General features: G+C 40.6%; 1 protein-coding gene across 3 annotated transcripts in view; it reads left to right on the forward strand.

Moving 5' to 3' along the window:
* Nucleotides 1-19,037, forward strand: part of sdk1a (sidekick cell adhesion molecule 1a) — a 235,178-nt gene that overhangs the window by 209,016 nt on the left and 7,125 nt on the right. For all 3 annotated transcript variants that reach the window (XM_046834551.1, XM_046834552.1, XM_046834553.1), the window contains 14 exons: nt 364-462; nt 2,917-3,111; nt 3,761-3,962; nt 4,883-4,986; nt 6,880-6,950; nt 7,644-7,776; nt 10,683-10,739; nt 11,517-11,618; nt 15,297-15,412; nt 15,903-16,089; nt 16,668-16,805; nt 17,212-17,373; nt 17,782-17,907; nt 18,010-18,174. In XM_046834551.1, the coding sequence (XP_046690507.1) occupies nt 364-462; nt 2,917-3,111; nt 3,761-3,962; nt 4,883-4,986; nt 6,880-6,950; nt 7,644-7,776; nt 10,683-10,739; nt 11,517-11,618; nt 15,297-15,412; nt 15,903-16,089; nt 16,668-16,805; nt 17,212-17,373; nt 17,782-17,907; nt 18,010-18,174 (1,857 nt within the window). The remainder of the gene's footprint in view (nt 1-363; nt 463-2,916; nt 3,112-3,760; nt 3,963-4,882; nt 4,987-6,879; nt 6,951-7,643; nt 7,777-10,682; nt 10,740-11,516; nt 11,619-15,296; nt 15,413-15,902; nt 16,090-16,667; nt 16,806-17,211; nt 17,374-17,781; nt 17,908-18,009; nt 18,175-19,037) is intronic.

Raw genomic sequence — 19,037 nt, forward strand, 5'->3', positions numbered from 1 at the left:
TTTGCTTGGCGTCCTCAGGCGAGCTTACTGTAACTCTATATGCATGCAAACACACACGGAGATAATGAGCTTTCTGAGACGAAGAGCAAAAGACTCATTCATCTCTCACCGAAGTCATTGTGGGATTTATTGTACTACAGTCACTTAAAAGCAGCTTTGTATTGTTTTTTTTTCTCCGTGTTTTCGACACTTGTAATCTGTGTTTTTTACACATTTATTTTTGATACCTTTGCTATGGAACGATCAATGGGACCGAAGCAAGGATTGGATACGCACATGAATTATTGCTTCTCTTGCCAATAAGACAGACAAATTACAATGATGTACTTACATTTAATGTCTTCCTTCTTATGTTACTTTTAGTTCCAGGGCCGCCCATGAGACTGGTGTTCCCAGAGGTACGTTTGAAGGAGGTCAGGGTGGTCTGGCAGCCTCCGGTAGACCCGAATGGCATCATTATGGGTAAGAAAACAATGAAAGGGAGACAATAGTAGAAAAAGTAGCGTTTTGTTTCATAGCATCACATTTTTTGAGGAAATACACCTGAGGAAGTAGTAATCTTCATAAGCCATCTGCTACATGTTCTTTAATGTGAAGCCTGAGCATGTTAGTCCTCCCCTTACAGGGCCAAGCAAGGGGTTTGCTAGGTTTTCGAATTTCCAGATGAGTTCCATCTAGGCTGCATTGTTGCAAACCGACTCCACTTGAGATTAAAAACCACATCTGCATGGTTAGGGAGTGGGAGACGGAGAGGAGGGAAAACTGTGTTAATAAAGAAGATTAACACCTCCTTGTGAATGAAGCTCTTAATAATCAAATTCAAAGCTCAAAATAATAAAGAACTATTGGCATGCACAATAAAGGTGCAAAAAAAAAAAATGCAAACGGACTCTATACAAGTCGATATTTTTTTGTTTTGTTTTGTTTTTTACTTTAAACTGCTGACACTGCTTTAAGTCATGTGGGTTTGGTTTATTCATAGCCAGTCTTATATGTAATCCAGTTTCAGACAGGCATCAAAAGACGTGCTCGATGAAAAATCCACCAGGCTAGAAAAAAAAAATCACAGCGAGCAGGCATTGCTGGAAGTTTGCTTTTTGAATTTGCAGCAGTGAGAATAATCCTGCTCCTTGCTAAATCTGTCCCCAGCTTGCTCTCTCTCCACAGCCTTACTCTCAGCTGAGCACTCCCCGACCCGAGAAACCTTAATTCCACGTTTCACGCGAGCTCACATTAAGCCTCTTAGCTGTGCAAATGTAGATGTGGACAATTCCTTTAGTGTGAACCCTTGTTAATTATCTCTCTACCTTTCTTTCAAAAGAAGCAGTGCGACGCATGGAACACGTTTTCTTCTTTGCACGAGTTTATTTTACACAACGTACAGTGGGTGGAAGAAAGCAGAATTATTTGGCGAGATGTCATTTAGCGTTCGGCCTGTAAATTAGGCTCTTCTCTGTTCTGGCACAGAGGTGGTGGAATGAACTTTCACTAGATATCTGTACAGCGGAGTCTCTGGCTATCTTCAAGCGACAGTTGAAGACCTACCTCTTCCTCAAACACTTAAATAAGCACTTTCCAAGTTTGCTTTGTAGAATTCAAGAGTTATATTTATATTAAATTTGGAGTCTAGCGCACCAGTGTAGATTTATTTATTGCTATAGACTTAAAGCACTTTTGTACGTTGCTCTGGACGCTGGCGTCTGCTAAATGCCGCAAAAGTAAATGTAAATGTACATTTTTTAGAGTTAACATATGCTACACGTGAGCATTCATGGTGTACAGGAGGTTGCAGCATGGCTTTTATGGAAGCACTAGGGATTAGAGAATTAGTGGTGTAGCACAGTGATGCGACCAGAGCAAGTGCAATAGGAATCACATGGTAGGTGATTTTTGGTGGAGGTTTAACAGAGCAAAGCAAGCAGAGTGAAGCGACCCAAACTATCGCACAGGCCTTTGGTAGTGCTGATTTTGCTCTCGTGCAAAAGCAAAACTCAGTTCAGTCTGTTTTGATGCACCACCATGTGCTGGAAAACAGAGCTCGGCACAAACATATTAAGGACACGCATGCATCGTTGCGTGCGCGTGCATATAGCGAAGAGAAGGATGATACATCAGAATGAAATACTAGTCCAAGAGTACCACAGGCTCCACAATGTGAGACGGCCAACCTTATTACTGTACAGCCAAAGGGGGCAAAGCTCTGAGCAAACACATGGCATGTGTAATACGAGATGTAATAATGTTTCATCTCTGATTCAGCCAGGCTCGGCCTACGCGTCCTGATCTGCCGAGTTTCCCCATTAAAGTTAGCATTTGTTTGCCACACTTGTCGCTCCTCCTGACGCTGCAGAGATGGAAGATTGAAGAATAATGCAACTAGCCATGCCTTCCTTTTGCACCTCTCAGCTGGAAAACAAAGACTGTTTGAAGCCTCCATTTAGCAATACACCAGCCAGAAAACGCTCCCATTTAAATATTGTTAGATTGCATTAGAGCACAGTTTGAGCAACGCAATCAGCAAACATTTTGTACAACAGTACAACGTTTGTGCTGACTCTTTTTTTTTTCATAGATAGCGATTAGGAAAGGTGGAGAAAGAGAATAGCTGGTTCATTTGAAGTTAGTGATAGAGGACAGCAGATTTTCCAATACAGCAAAAACCTTCGTGAAGTCGTTTATCATCCGAAATGTCTAACTTTTATAGGTGTTTCTGTAAGCGTTGTGTGGGTTTGATGAGGAATTATAATTTTTTCTCTGCTTTTGTTCTTTGTCTTCTCTGAGTGTTTGAGCTGATTTGCAGATCTGCTTAATTATTATTATTATTTTTTTTTTTAGTCTTTCAGTGTAGACACAGCAGATTTTTATTTTAATTGTTTCAGACAAAACATTCATATTTTCATGCTATTTGTCTTTTAGGGTATCAGGTAGCATATCGTCTGGATTCTGGAGATCCGAATAAGTTCACCACGGTAGAGGTGGGCACTAACACCACACAGTTCACGGCCAGCGGCTTGCTCTCCGAGTCTGCTTATATCTTCCGCATTTCTGCAAAAACCCAGCAGGGCTGGGGTACAGCCGCACAGGCTGTGGTCATCACTACAGAGATCAGAGGTGATTCTCCTTCCATTTGAATTTTGACCTCCTTTTTCTCTCTCTCTCAAACTCACACAGTACAAAGTGAGCATCAATCTTTAGTGGCTGTTTTATTTTCTGCACTTGACAAGGTCCCAATGGTCACATCACCCTCAGAAATACTAGCGTTTAAGGCCAAGTTCATTGGTTCTCTTAGGCCAGTGGCACACTATCGGAGTTTTTTTTAAACCTTGCAGTTAAGCTTCTAAAAAAACGGAATAAGATGGAGAAAATCTTAATTCCGCATTAGTGTAATGTTTTTTCTTTATTTCTGAGAAACCTTAAAATAAACACTAGAAAGCCATTTCAGCCTTATAGAAATCAGACTGGGTTTAAAAAACTATTTAGAGTAGGCAATGGGATCATTGAAGAAGGGGTTTGGATGATGCTTTTTTCCTTTGCATGATCTGCATCTTTAATAGTAATCAATATTTCCCACCTTTAAATAAACAATTATGCATGTGTGCATCGATTCATGGCATTAAAATTGATGGGGCCGGTGCTTCGTAGTGCTCCAAAGGCACTACGGATGCAGTGTGATTAAGACTAGTCAGCGAGACAGGTCTGACCTCTGCACTCATGCTCATCCATCTCTTTCTATCTCTCTCTCTCTTTGTTTGTTTCTCAGAGAGGCCTCAGCCTCCACTCCAGCTCAGTGTGCCCCAGGACCAGGTTCAGTCACGGCAGCTCAGGTTGGACTGGGTCCCGGGTGGTGATGGATCATCACCAGTTCGTTATTTCACGTTGCAATTATGCCAACTGCCCAATAAAGACTGGATCGCACACTCATCCTCAATTAGCCACAACAGCACGTCCTATGTGGTTGACCGGTAAGATTTTATTTCCCCCTTCTTCTCTTCCACTTACTCCTTCTCTCTTTCTCTATTCATTCATTCACACAGTTTTGTGTGCAGCCTCGAGATCCAGCTCGAATTCCATCTAAGGCAATTTTATCGCACTAAACTTCATAAACATTTCCTTCATGTTTCTGTCTCAATGCTTGTCCTTGCCAGGCTGATAGCATGCAATGAGAGTTATATGCCTGGAGTGTTATTAAAAGCTTAGCAGGCCTTTTCTTTTACCTCCTGTAGCAATTTATGATGCTCAAACCCCATTTGGAAAGCAGAACCCACTCTGTATTGTTGGAGCGCCAGTACACCAGCCCTGCATCTGAATTCCGCTTGAGCCGCTGCTGTGATTATATGGCCAGTCAAGTGCCATTTTATATGCATTCAGAGGCCCATCTCATCTTGATTATGATGACTCCCCTCCCTCTGTTTAGGACTTTCGAACCCATCATCTCTTTATCGCCTTCTAAAGAGTTGAATAGATTATTTAAGCCTGATTTGTGGCTCGGCTTGTTTGGATCCCTGGAGGAGTTGCACACTGTGAGGCTTTTTGAGTTACATTTCCTGTCCAGCTAAGCAGAAGGCTGGTTTATACAGTAGAGACTTCCTAACAATACTTTTTTGTGTGTAGATTTGTTTTATTACTATGTGAACATATTTTTACAATCACAGCGATGCGATTTTTGATGTGAACGTATTTAGAAAAGACCAAGAAAAGTGTTTTATTGAAGCTAAAGCAAATACACAGATGAATTGTTTTTGTGTTTGGACATTATTGAACCAATAATGAGTTTTATAAAAAAAGACACTAAATTGCAAAGCAGTGGCCTTATTTCCAGTGGCCTTGGACAATAATAAAGTCGTGTCCAACATGAGATAACTGGAGTTGCACTTTCCCCTAGGCTGAAGCCCTACACTTCATACAAGCTGAGAATGATGGCAACTAATGACATCGGTGACAGCAAGTATAGCCGCGAGACCGATGCAATTACGACTTTACAAGATGGTGAGTATAGATGGAGATGTCGTTCGTGTGCCCTCTGGCGCTACCTGATACAGTATTGATTCTAATAAAAGAACTGGAGAAGAGCAGGATAAGCTTCTCTTATCTTTCTCATAGTCTACAAGCACACGGTGCTATGGAAATCGACTGAAGCCTATTGTTCCTTTTTGTCAGCTTTTTGTAAAGCACTTTGAGCTGCATTGTAAATGTACAAAAAGTGTGCTATGCAGTAAATACAGCTATTATGGATTTGTTTTGACAGACAGCTCACTAAAAAAAAAAACACAGGAGCCAAAATTTTTCCATCAGATCCAAGCCAAAATTTTGGATGCTTAAATCTGACTCAGTTTTACCAATTAAAAAAGTACATGAATTTTTTTGTTCTGTTTAATGTCTGATTTTTTTATTTTTCAAAAGCACATTATAAGCATGAAATCAAATCAGGTGGCCGATATGTCTTTTTTTTTTGTATAGAATACTTTCAAAATAATCATATTTGTTCCGATATGATGTCCCTTAATCATGTTTGTTCCTCTATAATTTGGGATAAACATTTTGGCACACAATAAGGAGGACGAACGAATAAGCAGATCATTTTTATTTCAGTGCGAATATACAAAATAAAAAATAACGACAAAGAAGCAAAATGCTAATGCTTAAATAAACGATGACAACCATGGAAGGACTAAAGGTTGAAGACTTGTATAGTGAGTGAGCTATGTGATTTTACAGTATGTGATTTCAATGTCCTTCTCACTATGAGCTGCAGACTTTCACTAAACCATGTTCCCACCTGCTAAACTCCCAGGGCCTCGTTTATAAAACATTCATATCCACAAATTTGATCTAAAAACTTGTCTTGGTTACACCAACATGGCAAGGCACAGGACTACGCTACCATCAGACACTGCACCTTACTGAACCAAATCACATGACTGTTTACACCAGATTCAAGTTTTACTTTAAAGAGCACTTGTGTTTTGCGAGTCAAGTCTTGCACAGCAACATGTTGTCTGGCTTTCATCTGATCTTTGTCGTTTGTTGTCAGTTTATTTTTGCCATGAGATCATAGTTCATGTTTATTTGTATAAAGTATAAGACCTCAAAACCCACTGAGCACCTTTATGACGAACTAGAACATTAACTGCACCCCAAACCTCCTCATCCAACATCAGTGCCTGATCGAACTAATGCTTTTGTCGCTATACAATCACAAATCCCCACAGCCATGCTCCAAAATCTAGTGAAAAGCCACCCCAGTGGAATGGAGGTTATTATAACAGCTTAAACAGGACTAAATCTGGATAACAAGATGTTCAACAAGCACATATGGATGTGACAGTCTGGTGTCCACAACCTTTTACTCGTGTAGTATACCTTTCACGACAGTGCTGATGTTCTGTAATTGTGCTGCACCAGTGTGAGCACTCTGAACCTTGCGGTTTCTGATGCATGCCTGGGAGTCATTTTTATCTGTGTGAGCATCTGTTGTTGGAAATGCTGTTAGGCAAATTAGTGAGGAACTGCAATCAATTCCACAAAAATGTTTGGTTTATAAATGACTGCGTCACGTGTATTTAGCCGTACACCTGTTTTGTATAAATGCTGAGGAATAAAAAATATTTAGAATGAAATTAGAGTATAAACATGGTTCTAAGGACATAATATTTCACTCAGGTGAAACAAAATAGTTAACAATTAGTTAACTAACTGGGTACTTAGATGAGCTAGTTATGTTACAGAATTTCCTCATGTTTAATTCACTGAATTTAGTCTTAAGTAAGTATTAAGTGTAATCTTTATTTGCATAAAATTAGAGCCTCATGCATTAGACAATCTGAGATCTGTGGATTCTTAGATCCTGTTTTTTTTGTTGTTGTTGTTGTTTTCTGTCAGTTCCTGATGAGGCTCCTGTTATTCAGTCAGTGAAGCCATCCACAACTACATCAGTTCTGGTGCAGTGGCAGGTATGATTGCACTTTTTTTTTTTTTTTTTGGTTTTTCTTTTTTTTTTGTCACGTCATCCCTTCTAATGAGCTTCAGAAACTATCAAGTGTGCAGAGATGCATGTTTACACTCAGCATTTCAAGCAGACTATTCTGGTCTGAGGAGATGGGCTGGCTTGGTGGAGATAATGGTCCGTTAAATCCACGCATTACAACCATTATCTGTTTAATTATCTGGTTTTCATTGACGAACAGCCCTCTTCGGCAGGACGTGCCGAGGGGCTTGTCATGGCTCGCTTGGTATTCGTCCTGCAGCATTGCCTATCTCAGCCACATGAAGTATTGATAACACATTTTCATGAGGACTTAGGCAGGACCGGGATAATTAATACCCACGCACACTCCAAAGGGATATTAATTAGCAGCCGAAACCTTTCTCTGCTGACTTATGAGGGCAGGCTAGTCTGTCTGACTGGCTGCTTTATCGGGGGCGTCGCCCGCTTGATTACTTTCAACGCAGAGCTTTTGTTAATGAGCCACCAGCCTAGAAATAAAATTTCTACCCTCTGCTTTCAATGAGCGCCTGCTGCACAGACAAACCCTCCCTCCAGCCTGCCTGTCTTCTTTATGCCCCATCCACGGGCTATGTCTTTAATAGGGAGCACAAGGTCAGCGAGGGGAACGTGACCTTTAATTTAATCTACACTGTTGCAGCCACCAAAGGAGGAGACCGTAAACGGAGTGCTAGTGGGCTATCGGCTTTATTACCGTGAACTCCAGTATGATAGCACACCACAGGAGGCCAAGAAGAGTGGCAACAGCACTTCAGCACGCGCAGACCTGACAGGTAGGGGCCAGACATCTAATGTGTTACATACACATGCTGACTTCTGAGGTTGCAACACAAAACAATAAAGATTATAAGATTCTATTAGACATTTATGTTAGCATGTTACACTATTTCAACTGGTAGCGTAAAATATATTTATACATATTTAATAAGGACACTTAATGCAACATTGATAACCGGGTGATATTGTGGTGCAGAGTGAAGTGCCATAGATCCAGGATCCCTGTGTGTGTGTGTGTGTGTGTGTGTGTGTGTGTGTGTGTGTGTGTGTGTGTGTGTGTGTGTGTGTGTGTGTGTGTGTGTGTGTGTGTGTGTCTGTGTGTCTGTGTGTCTGTGTGTCTGTGTGTCTGTGTGTCTGTGTGTGTACAAAGCTTGTGATCCACCTTGACCTAAAGTGGTTCTTCTTCTTCTTTCGGCTTCTCCTATTAGGGGTCGCCACTGTGGATAATCCCTCTCCATACCCCCCTGTCCTCTACATCTGCCTCTTTCACCCCAACCACCTGCATGTCTTCCCTCACCACATCCATAAACCTCCTTCTTGGTCTTTCTCTTTTTCTCCTTCCTGGTGGCTCCATCCTCAGCATTCTAAAACAGACATACCCCATGTCCCTCCTCTGCACATGTCCAAACCATTTCAATCTCGCCTCCCTCACCTTGTCCCCAAAACGTCCTACATGCGCTGTCCCTCTAATAAACTCCTTTCTAATCCTGTCCATCCTCATCACTCCCAACGAAAACCTCAACATCTTCAGTTCTGCTACCTCCAGCTCCACCTCCTGTCTTTTACTCAATGCCACCGCAGGTCTCCCCACAGTCCTATAAACTTTCCCTTTCACTCTTGCAGACACTCTTCTATCACAAATCACTCCTGCTATCACTCTACTCCACCCACTCCACCCTGCCTGCACTCTTTATTCTCTTCTTAAACACACTCTCCATTACTTTCCACTGTTGACCCCAGGTATTGGAACTCCTCCACCTTCACCACCTCTTCTCCATGGAACCGCACCCCTCCACTGCCCTCCTTCTCATTCACACACATGTACTCTGTCTTACTTCTACTGACTTTCATTCCCCTTCTCTCCAGCGCGTACCTCCAGCTCTTCAGGTTTATTCTCAACGTGCTCCCTACTCTCACCACAAATCACAATATCATCCACAAACATCATAGTCCACAGAGTCTCCTGTCCGACCTCGTTCGTCAACCTGTCCATCACCACAGCAAACAGTAAAGGGCTCAGAGCCGATTCTTGATGCAGCCCCATCTCCACCTTGAACCAGTCTGTCTACTGCACACTTCACTGCTGTCACACTGTCCTCATACAACCCTCACATACATCTCTGACACACCAGACTTCCTTATATAATACCTGTACAAAGTGGTTACTACTGGTTAATTTAAACAAACGTATCAGTGAATAAATGACTATTTCTAATATTTCCTTTATAATTTAACAACACATAACTGCAGCTTACTAGTTAATAGATAAAAGTAAGTAGGGAATTTTCTGTTTCAATCTGTTAAGGCATCATATATTCAAAGCAGAGATTATTTAAGACACACAGGAATATGTGGTTAAAATTTTGATTAGAAATTTGTTTAAATCCTAAAGCCTGTGGTCAAAAGGTAGTAAAATTAACTGAACACTATCCTTACCTCTCTTACTGAAGGCTGGATAGCAGTTTTCTCATCAAAAATGAGAACTTATTAGGCCTATGGGCCGCGTGAGAGGCAGAACCCCGAGGACTAGCTCAAAGCTGGTGGCACTGAGCATGCCACTGCACTCTTCACTGTACGCTCAATACAGCGTTTAAGTTTCCAGTGCCAAATTGGACTCGGCAGTGTTGACAGCATTTAAATGCACAAGTCTGGAGCAGCCAAGCACAAACGCGCATTTAACACTCTTCACTTCTTTCGCCAGTTATAGAAGTCTCTTCTTCTTCTTCTTCCTTGACCATACTGTCCACTATTCTGTCTCTCTCTCTCTTTTTCTCGCTCTCTCTTTCACACTCTCTCTCTTTTGTCTTATCATCTTTGTGCTCTTTCTCTGTATAAGTGCTGCTAACTCTTGTGCAAGTTTTCATGCAATTATCCGAGAGCAAATTTCCACAGCTCTGCCCTGTTTGCTCAGTCTTTACAACTCATGTTCTGTAAGCAGGTATTGAAAATAAGGTAGATAAGGCCCTTGAAGTGCTGTAATATAGGTGTGTGTCAGACTCACAGAATTGGGATGAATAACAAAAAATCCATGAATAGACGCCATGTTCATTCATTCATTTTATTCATTCATTCAGTCAGTCATTAATTCATGTTCAGTGAATGCATTATCCAGGATTGTATCCCAGTAGATTAAAGAGTCTATAACTGGAATAGTAATTTTTAATGGAGACCAAAGAACCAGGATGAAATCCACCTGGACATGAGAGGAAAATGTAAAATTTCACACGGATTGTAACTAAGCTCAAGATCAAACCAAGGACCCTGAAGCTATAAAGCAGTATGGCTACCCACAGTGCAGGCATGCTGCCCCTTACATGTGTGCCTCCCTTAATTTAGCCTTGTTCCTTAAATATTTAAATCTTAAAGATAAAGTTGATATGTTCTAATGTAAATGTGGGTTAGTAGTGCAGTTCAACCACACTGATGCGCCACTTAATATTGACTGCTGAATCATTAATCACTCAGTCTTCTGGTTTTGCGTTTTTCATGTCCGTGTAGATGTAAGTATTGTGGGATTTCATCGATCCTGTGAAGAGAAGTCTGATGGGGGGAAACTTGTGGTCAAAAAGCAAAAAATTACAGCCATGATGAAATAACTCTTTGATTTTATATTTCCATCATGTCTGATCTCTTGCCACTATATTCCTCATTTAATTCTCTTTCATTCTCTCTGCACGTCAAGCCAAAAGTACTGTGAAGACTGTGAGTTATCCTGCACTGACGGAGTTCGAGCTCACTCGTAAGTTTTATTTACTCTTCGGCCTGAATTAGGCAGTGTGCTTTTAAATTCAAAATGACGTTTTCCTGCCCAATCTGACAAAAGCAGCCAAGCCGATTATTCACCCTGCCTCCAGAGGCCAATACAAGCTTGTAATTTCTATTTACAATCAGCTGTCTAGTTTCTATTAACCATAAAAAGAAAGAGAGAATTCCGCTCCATGGACTAATCATAGACATTCTTCCTGTTGCATTCCGAGTAGGTTTGTTATTTGACTCCCATATGATACAATGGCAAAAAAGTACACTTGTCATTGTATGTTATTGTTTGCATTTGCAAGCTTTTGTGCTTCTGAATAAATTCAAATATCTTAAATATAGTCAGTTGTATCTCGTATTTTCTATTATATAAACGCTGTAAACTTTGATATTATTATTTATTTCAAGCTTATTCTGTTGACAGATCATTTTTACTTCTTTTGAGAAACAAAGGCAAAATATTCAAATAGAACAAGACTACATTGTGCTTAAAATGAGAGCCAATGGTTCATCTTATTGTACTCCTATAATAGGGTTTTAATAATAACAACTTGACTGATTTCAAAATATTTTAGCAACACAGTTTTTGTCTATTTCAATAAAATCCTGAAACTATTGAAGAGTATTGTGTTGGCACAATGTAGCTTTGGAGATGATCAAGGTTACCTAAAACACACAGACTTCTGGACGACTTCTACAACTAAAAACGTATCCAAGGACCGTTCTAATTTTGTCTGATTTCACATTCCTGTTTTTACAGAGCTGCAGAAATACCAGCGCTACGAAATCGTCATGACTGCCTACAACGTCATCGGCGAAAGTCCTGCTAGCGCTCCAGTGGAGGTTTTTGTAGGAGAAGCAGGTACTTATCTGCTATGACTGTTCTGTGTACTGTATACCGTGTGAAAATAGATACCAGTTCTTTATATTGAAATAATGCAAACCTTGTTGTCTTTAACAAGCAGCATTCCGCACAAGACAAAGTGAAGAACAACCTTTTAAACAAAACAATACAAGGATTAGTCTGTGCTAGTCAGATATCTTGTTCTTTTCAAAAAGGCAGACAAAATGGCTGATAAGAGAAAAAATGTTTTGAATGCTATCGTTTCTGCTGATAAAATACCCAGAGATCATGGGTATGTGACAACACAATGAATATAAGAATAAACAGTTTGTTTTTTGTAAATAGACAGTGAGCACTTGCAAATGCACATCATTCTTCCCAATAAAGAATAGAGAGGGACCAATAAATACTGGACATGTTTTTCATTAAGAGGTATTCTGGAGATCAGGTTCACTTGTCAAAATGGTGGTTGTTTGTGTGAATTTTTTTGAAGAAAAAAGTAATCATTTAGAAATGTTTGTGGTTGTGAGTCAATTTGCCTAAATTGTCTTTTAAAAAGAACAACTTGTTTACAAATGGACCATCTACAGTATGAGCTCTCCTGCTGGTCAGTCATTTCAGTAAAAACATTAAGGAGTTTTAGGAGGCTAAATGACGGCCAAGTTTAGAGCAGTACATTGCAGGATACTGAAATTCACAGCTTGCGATACGTCTCGCAGATGGATTTGTGGGTGCTGGTTGGAGGCTGCTTGTTGACTATGACCTACACTGGAAACATGGAGGACTTACTTTGTTTAAATTGATATTTTTCCAGGCATAACGAGACTACATGGTTGACAGATTCAACGTACTCTTTCTTCATTAAGTTTGACATGTACAGTACACATGTACACACACGAACATGCACACACTCTCACACACACATGAGCAGACACTCACATATATCTCTACCTTTTCTTTAATGCTAATGAGCTCACCAGTGAGCAGAAATATAATATCTACAAATAAAATAGTACCCTTTTCCATCGCTTTGACATTTCAACTGAAAGAAATGAAGTGGCGGATTTGAGAGCTCTTCAAATTCAACGCAAGTCGCCTCGTTGCTAAAAACAGGCAATGTTCAGTACAATTATTCGGAGAGCAATATTCCATTTGCCTGGCAAACAGCTGAACCCGGGCAGCTTTTCTTATTTAATGAGCTGCCAAACAGCAGGATGGGACACTACGACGTCAGAACCCCACCATGAGAAAACACACTCTAATTGCTGCACCATATTATAGGTTAGGATTTACAAAAAAGTACTGTTCAGTGCCAGCTCTGGCATATCATCTTCTGAATCAATTCAGTGCCTTTGATAAAAGCCTTTAGTTGAGGGGGAAAAAAACTCATTCTCTGTCTGATAGTAAGATGCATTAGCGCCTCGGTCGGCTGACTCGCTTTCGAACGGCGCAAAATTTCCACGAATACATGGTTTCAGCTTTTAATTCAATCCTGAATATCATAGGAGGCAAAAACACTTTTTTGACACTTTGTGTTGAAGGGCACTTTTAGGTGTTACACTTGGCATTATCATTGTGGTCCTTACACCTTGCCAGCGTGGCAATGCTGGTAAGACGTTCCTATTGATAGCACCGACAACAGATTTGGCGTTTCCTTTTCCTGCACGTCTTCCGGCTGATTATGGCTGCCTCTCGTAAGAGGCTTAATGAAGCAGTAAATATGAATCTGTCATAAGAAACAAGCAGCTGGCGGCGCTGCACAGGGTTATCTGCATCAGGTTATTAACAGCATCATTAGAGGGGGTCAGGCAGGGAGATTACTCCCAGCAGTAGGAAGGGGGACGCCCGAGCAAACAGACACATTTCCTAATGATTAACTTTTGGCACTACTCGAGGGGAAACGGAGTGGGAGGAATTTTGTCTATATATACACACATATACACATTTAAGTGTGTGAAGACAAAGGCCAGGAGAACTCTAGTGCTGGTGCTTGGACACAAAGATAAAGATGCTTGCATCCTAGGGTACGCGTGTGTGTGTGTGTGTGTGTGTGTGTGTGTGTGTGTGTGTGTGTGTATGCTGCTAAGGTTAAGATTCGGTGTAGGCATTGCATTATTACATATAATTAATCAGCTGCATTGTTCCTCTGATTAATTCTTTGTCTACATTTTTTTAACCAGAGAATGTTTTTTTATTTTTTTATTTTTTTATTTTTTTATGGTTTCAATTAAAATGTGGGTATGTCACTGAACCTATATTAGGAAGTGAGAGCAGTTTGTGTCTTCAAATCCAAAATGAGTTGTAGCTGTTCCAAACAAAGCATTTAATCAAATCGGAATTCCTCCAATGTCAAATCAACATGGCTGCTTAAGTCATCAGCAGTAAACAAAATAGCACTTCTTAACTGCTGTATATGCTGCTGTATATGAGTCCTTGTTTAATAGCCTTCAACGCACAGACATATGCACTTGCTAAATCACATCTCACACATTTAGCTGGTTAGCATTAATAAAAGTCCAACATGGAGGCCGTCCATTTTTGTATTGTTTCATTGTTTAGAAGTAACATACCGTATTTACCCGACTATAAGGCGCTACTTTTTTCCCACGCTTTGAACCCCACGGCTTAAACAACAAAGCGGCTAATATATGGATTTTTCCTGGGTTTTTCCAGGTTTCACAAGCTTCAAGCCCAAAAAACTGAGCCCCATAACATTAGACCAATGAAATTGCCGAACGGGTTAAAGTTAACTATTAAAACTCTTTATATTAAGTCACGCTAATAAGGACATATTCCTCGGCCTTGTACACATGCAGTAATACAGGAAAAATGCTGCTGCAGGCTATTCCCAAAATGCCGCTCTGCTCTTAAAGAAGCCAAAACATATTTCACCCATTACACCGTGTAACAGTCACTGTCTTTCGTTAAAGCCTGTGTAAAGTTCATTAGTTTCAATGTAGGAAATACATCCTGCGGCTTATAGACAGGTGCAGCTTATTTATGTTCAAAATAAAAATCTTTGTCAAATTCAGTGGGTGCGGCTTATATTTGGGTGCGCTTATTAGTCCGGAAATTACGGTGATTCCAAATTTCCCACATCCAAACAAAGTCAAATGGAGTTTATTATCGCCAAAGATCTTTTGTGGATACTAACATAGATCTATATGTGACCATATGATTTGGTACTCATTTTATGTAGTAAGCCTGAGTATATCTAACATCAGAATATAATGGGTTTCACTTCATTCACTACATGAAATGTGGAGCTCTTTTCTCCCACTCACTGATCACTTTACCATCATTTCCATACATAATCAGGGATTTTATATAAGAAATGGAACCAAACATGCTGGCACGCTTCAGTTATCTCTGGTATTAAAGGCTTGACTGATTCAATATTTCTCTGGTTTGATACACTCAGTGTGGAATTCAACACGGTTTGGCCTGTTGTGTGATGAGTGGTGATGGAGTGTTTCTTACTGTAGTTCTCTCACACCCCTTGGCCCATCTGGAGAAGAAACTTAAATCTCCGGCTGCTGCTGAGTTCGTATAAGCATTCAGCTTGGTAAAATGGGTTTTTCTGAAGTAAATACGTGTCAAAATGTATGCTGGGATTTTTGTATTGAACCAGCGCTCCCTGTGGGTGGTGATTGTGGGCAGTGTGTTTATTCTGTTGCCTCTTGTGCTCTCTCTCAGCTCCCTCCGTGGCCCCTCAGAATATTCAGGTCAACACAGTGTCATCCACCCAGCTGGAAGTGCAGTGGGAGCCGCCCCCTCTCGAGACACAGAATGGCATCATCCAGGGCTATAAGGTCATAACTTGTCCTCCTCGATCTCTCCTTTTTAAAACTTCTTAACATCTTAGAGAGAGATTCTTTTTCTGTCTTTCTCTTTTTTCTCGTCTCCATCTCTCCGGGGATGAGAAATACCTAGAATCAATGCTGTCAGTCTTTGCTTTTATAATTCATTGTGATTGATCATGTTCGACAGTGTGTTTAAAGCATCAGGTCATTTGGGCCATGAAATAATTATGACGGATCAGGGGTTAAGCAGTCCCTTGTTGAAAAATGCATGACGCTGAGGCAACGGCCGAAAAGGGAAACCATGCATGAATTCAACAGAATTGTGTTTCCAAGCTTTTATTGAATATGTGCATTCTTCAATATCTGCCATGTTTTAGAAAGCAGAAGTGAACCAGTGCTTGGAATTGAATGTTTAGAATGCAGCATGAACACCCTTTCTGATTACATCCCTCACATTCTGTTGTTTTTTTTTTTTCCATTCTGTAACTTTTTCCTTCAGATTCACTACTGGGAGATGGACAACCAGAACGAGACGGAAAAAGTGAAGATCCTCTTTCTGCCCGAGACGAATGTGCGCCTGAAAAACCTGACCAGTTACACATACTACATGGTCAAACTGTCTGCATTTAACGCAGCAGGAGACGGTCCACTCAGTGAACCCAGGAGGGGTCGCACTCTTCAGTCAGGTCTGGCTCAGCCTCACTTTATTTTGTATTGTTCCCCGAATGAGTTAAAATCTAAAACAGGTAAACGGACACTGCAAATCAGGTTGTTTTTATTCTTTCAGAGCACCCTGTTGCACATTAAATCATGTTATCGGTGAATGTTGTCAGTCTGAATCGTGGACTTAGCAGGGAATCATTTGACCTGAGGCTCTCACTCATCACAATGGCAGCTAACTACACTCTACCCATGAGTCATCTACAAAAAAAGAAAAAAAACACACAGTTCAAAATTTATTCAACTGGTCTGGATGTGACCTCATTAGCACAAGCCAGGAAAACACAGGCTCTCGTACTCTCGCTGACATTTCCCAAAGCAACAGGGAGCACATGCTGAACAGAGAACACAGAAGCGACAAATGTTGTGAATTAATTGTACGGAAAGTAAAAACCCGTGGTCGTCCTTATTACTTGCTGTAACATGGTGTTTCAGGTTGGGTTCATTTTCATTATTATTCAGCACATACCAAAGTTTTGCTTCCTCTCTCTCTCTCTCTCTCTCTCTCTCTCTCTCTCTCTCTCTCTCTCTCATTGTCTCTTAGCTCCCAGTGCTCCTAGCTTTATTGCTTTCTCTGAAATCACCAGCACTACTCTGAACGTGTCATGGGGATTTCCTTTGTCACCGAATGGAGTTGTTGACGGCTACAGAGTGGTGTACGAGCCCACTGCCCCTATTCACGGTACGCCATACACTGTATGATGTTCCATAAGACCACTGTATGCACGCATTTGTTTATGCAATATATTTGGTTGCTTTTATTATTCACAGTACATTTCGTTCATGACAATAAACAGCACAGATGCCAGCAGTTGTGTACACCTTCCATTTACTGATCAAGTGCCAAGAAGTCCTCAGGGGAACTCAGTATTTCTTTTTTAGTTTTCCCACATAAATAATTATTGGCTCATAAGCAGCATCTTGTTGCTGAAACTCATTTCAAAGCCACAGTTCCCAGTTCTGTCATGTGATGTTTTTCTTCACTTGATGAAAATTATGTTGATTGTCTTTGGCGTCAACATGCACAGGATTTGTTTAAAATGTTCATTTATAGATAATAATAATAATGCGTCTGTGTGTATGCGTAGGTATAAGTAAAGTGGTGACGGTGGACATTCGAGGCAGCTGGCAACGCTGGTTAAAAGTGCGAGACCTGACTAAAGGGGTGACCTACAGCTTTCGTGTACAGGCCAAAACCATCAGCTATGGTCCCGAGGCCGAGGCCAACATCACAGCAGGACCTGTGCAAGGTGCGTGAGTCGCAATCAGACAACAAATCGGCCGGTGTCAAGCCACTCACGCCGCTTAACATGTAATTCAATGCGTACAGTAACAGAGCTACAGAAATGCTTAATTGAGCATGAATCGATGGGTAACAGAAACGTTGATGCACAGGTCAGACAGAGCAAGGCTTCATTTCATGCTCTGTTTGCTTTTGTCCATAGAACAATCCCATGTAGTCATTAACTCTGCTGTGACAGTCTGAGATTTATTTGAGAGGAATCGCTATTTAGGTTTAACAGTTTATCGACATGGTAAGCCAGCAAGCATGTTGGTCACAAACAAAGTACAGTAACAGTCTGTATGTGGTGCTGCTGAAACTTTTAACACATCATTGTGGTCATTCTGAGATCTGTACATCCTTTTTTTTAATCCAGGATCTCCAGGATCCCCCGTCAGAGCATCAGTCACTAAGTCTGGCTCTGGCCTGACTATCCATTGGATACCAGGAGACTCAGGATCTGGCCGAGTTACAGGCTATGTGATCGAGGCACGCCCTTCAGGTGTGAACCCATGAAATAAATTTAGCAAGCTGATTTAAACGAATAGCAACGACCTGCCTAGAAGAGATGTTTGCATGACATTTCTTTGACTTTGTCCTGCAGATGAAGGATTGTGGGACACCTTTGTTAGGCACCTGCCCCCCTCCAGCACCTCTCACACTGTGAGTCTGGAGCGTCTGCGTCATGGAGTCAGCTACCAGTTCAGAGTGCTGGCCGTCAACGAGTACGGCTATGGCGAGCCAAGTGCGCCCTCTGCTGCCATGTCAGGTAAATACTCCTCTCTCACTCAGTGGCTGCTTACTGAGTCAAGCTCACTCAACAGGCTTTAGTGTCTATTTTTTTCTCTCTCTCTCTTTTTTTTTTCCAATCCTCAGACTTAATTAAGGATCACATCTAAAATTGCAGCAAAATAAAAAAAATCTAGTAAAGTGACATAAAGTATATCCAATTTTTTTATTGATTTTTGTTATGCTTGGATTATTCAAACAGCTTTTATTTAGAAAAAGTGATTAAGACCCGGAACATTTCCATTATTCCTATTTGCATGTAGATGTTTTAGATTTGCCAAAGTATGCCAGTTCGTCCACGACAATGTAGTCATAATTCTTCACAGTTTCTTTATTCATAACCTTGAATTCAGCCTGAGATGTGTTTGTGTACTTTTAAAAGGATTTCAGAAAAAAGTTCTCTTGTGCAAAGTGCAGACAGTTAGAACAGTGTGTCTTTTGGGGTCCGAAGTCAATGTCAACAGCTAAATTATTAAATCAAGTATTTAATAATGTAGACGTTTTTGTTTTCATGCTGAATGTATCTTGCTATTGCTGTGCATTCACATGAAGTGTACACTGGATTAAATTACTCCATATGAGCAGTGATAAAGCCATATTGACTGTTTGTCTTATTCCATGTACAGTACATGTTTGCAGGTATGAATATAAATACTTTTTAGAGATTAGTAACTAGGCAAGTCTATGGACAGTTTGAAATGTTTATTCTTGTTCTTTTTAACGAATTGCAATATCTCTAATGTCAAACAGAGTTAAAACATATCAGACTCAGCAACATAAGCAAATAAAAATGTTTTTTTCTAAACGTTAAGCTTTCACCAACGTGGCATGCCCTCAAAGCTT

Source organism: Silurus meridionalis, chromosome 22 (genome assembly GCF_014805685.1).
Source record: "Silurus meridionalis isolate SWU-2019-XX chromosome 22, ASM1480568v1, whole genome shotgun sequence".
NCBI classification, from domain to species: Eukaryota; Metazoa; Chordata; class Actinopteri; order Siluriformes; family Siluridae; genus Silurus; species Silurus meridionalis.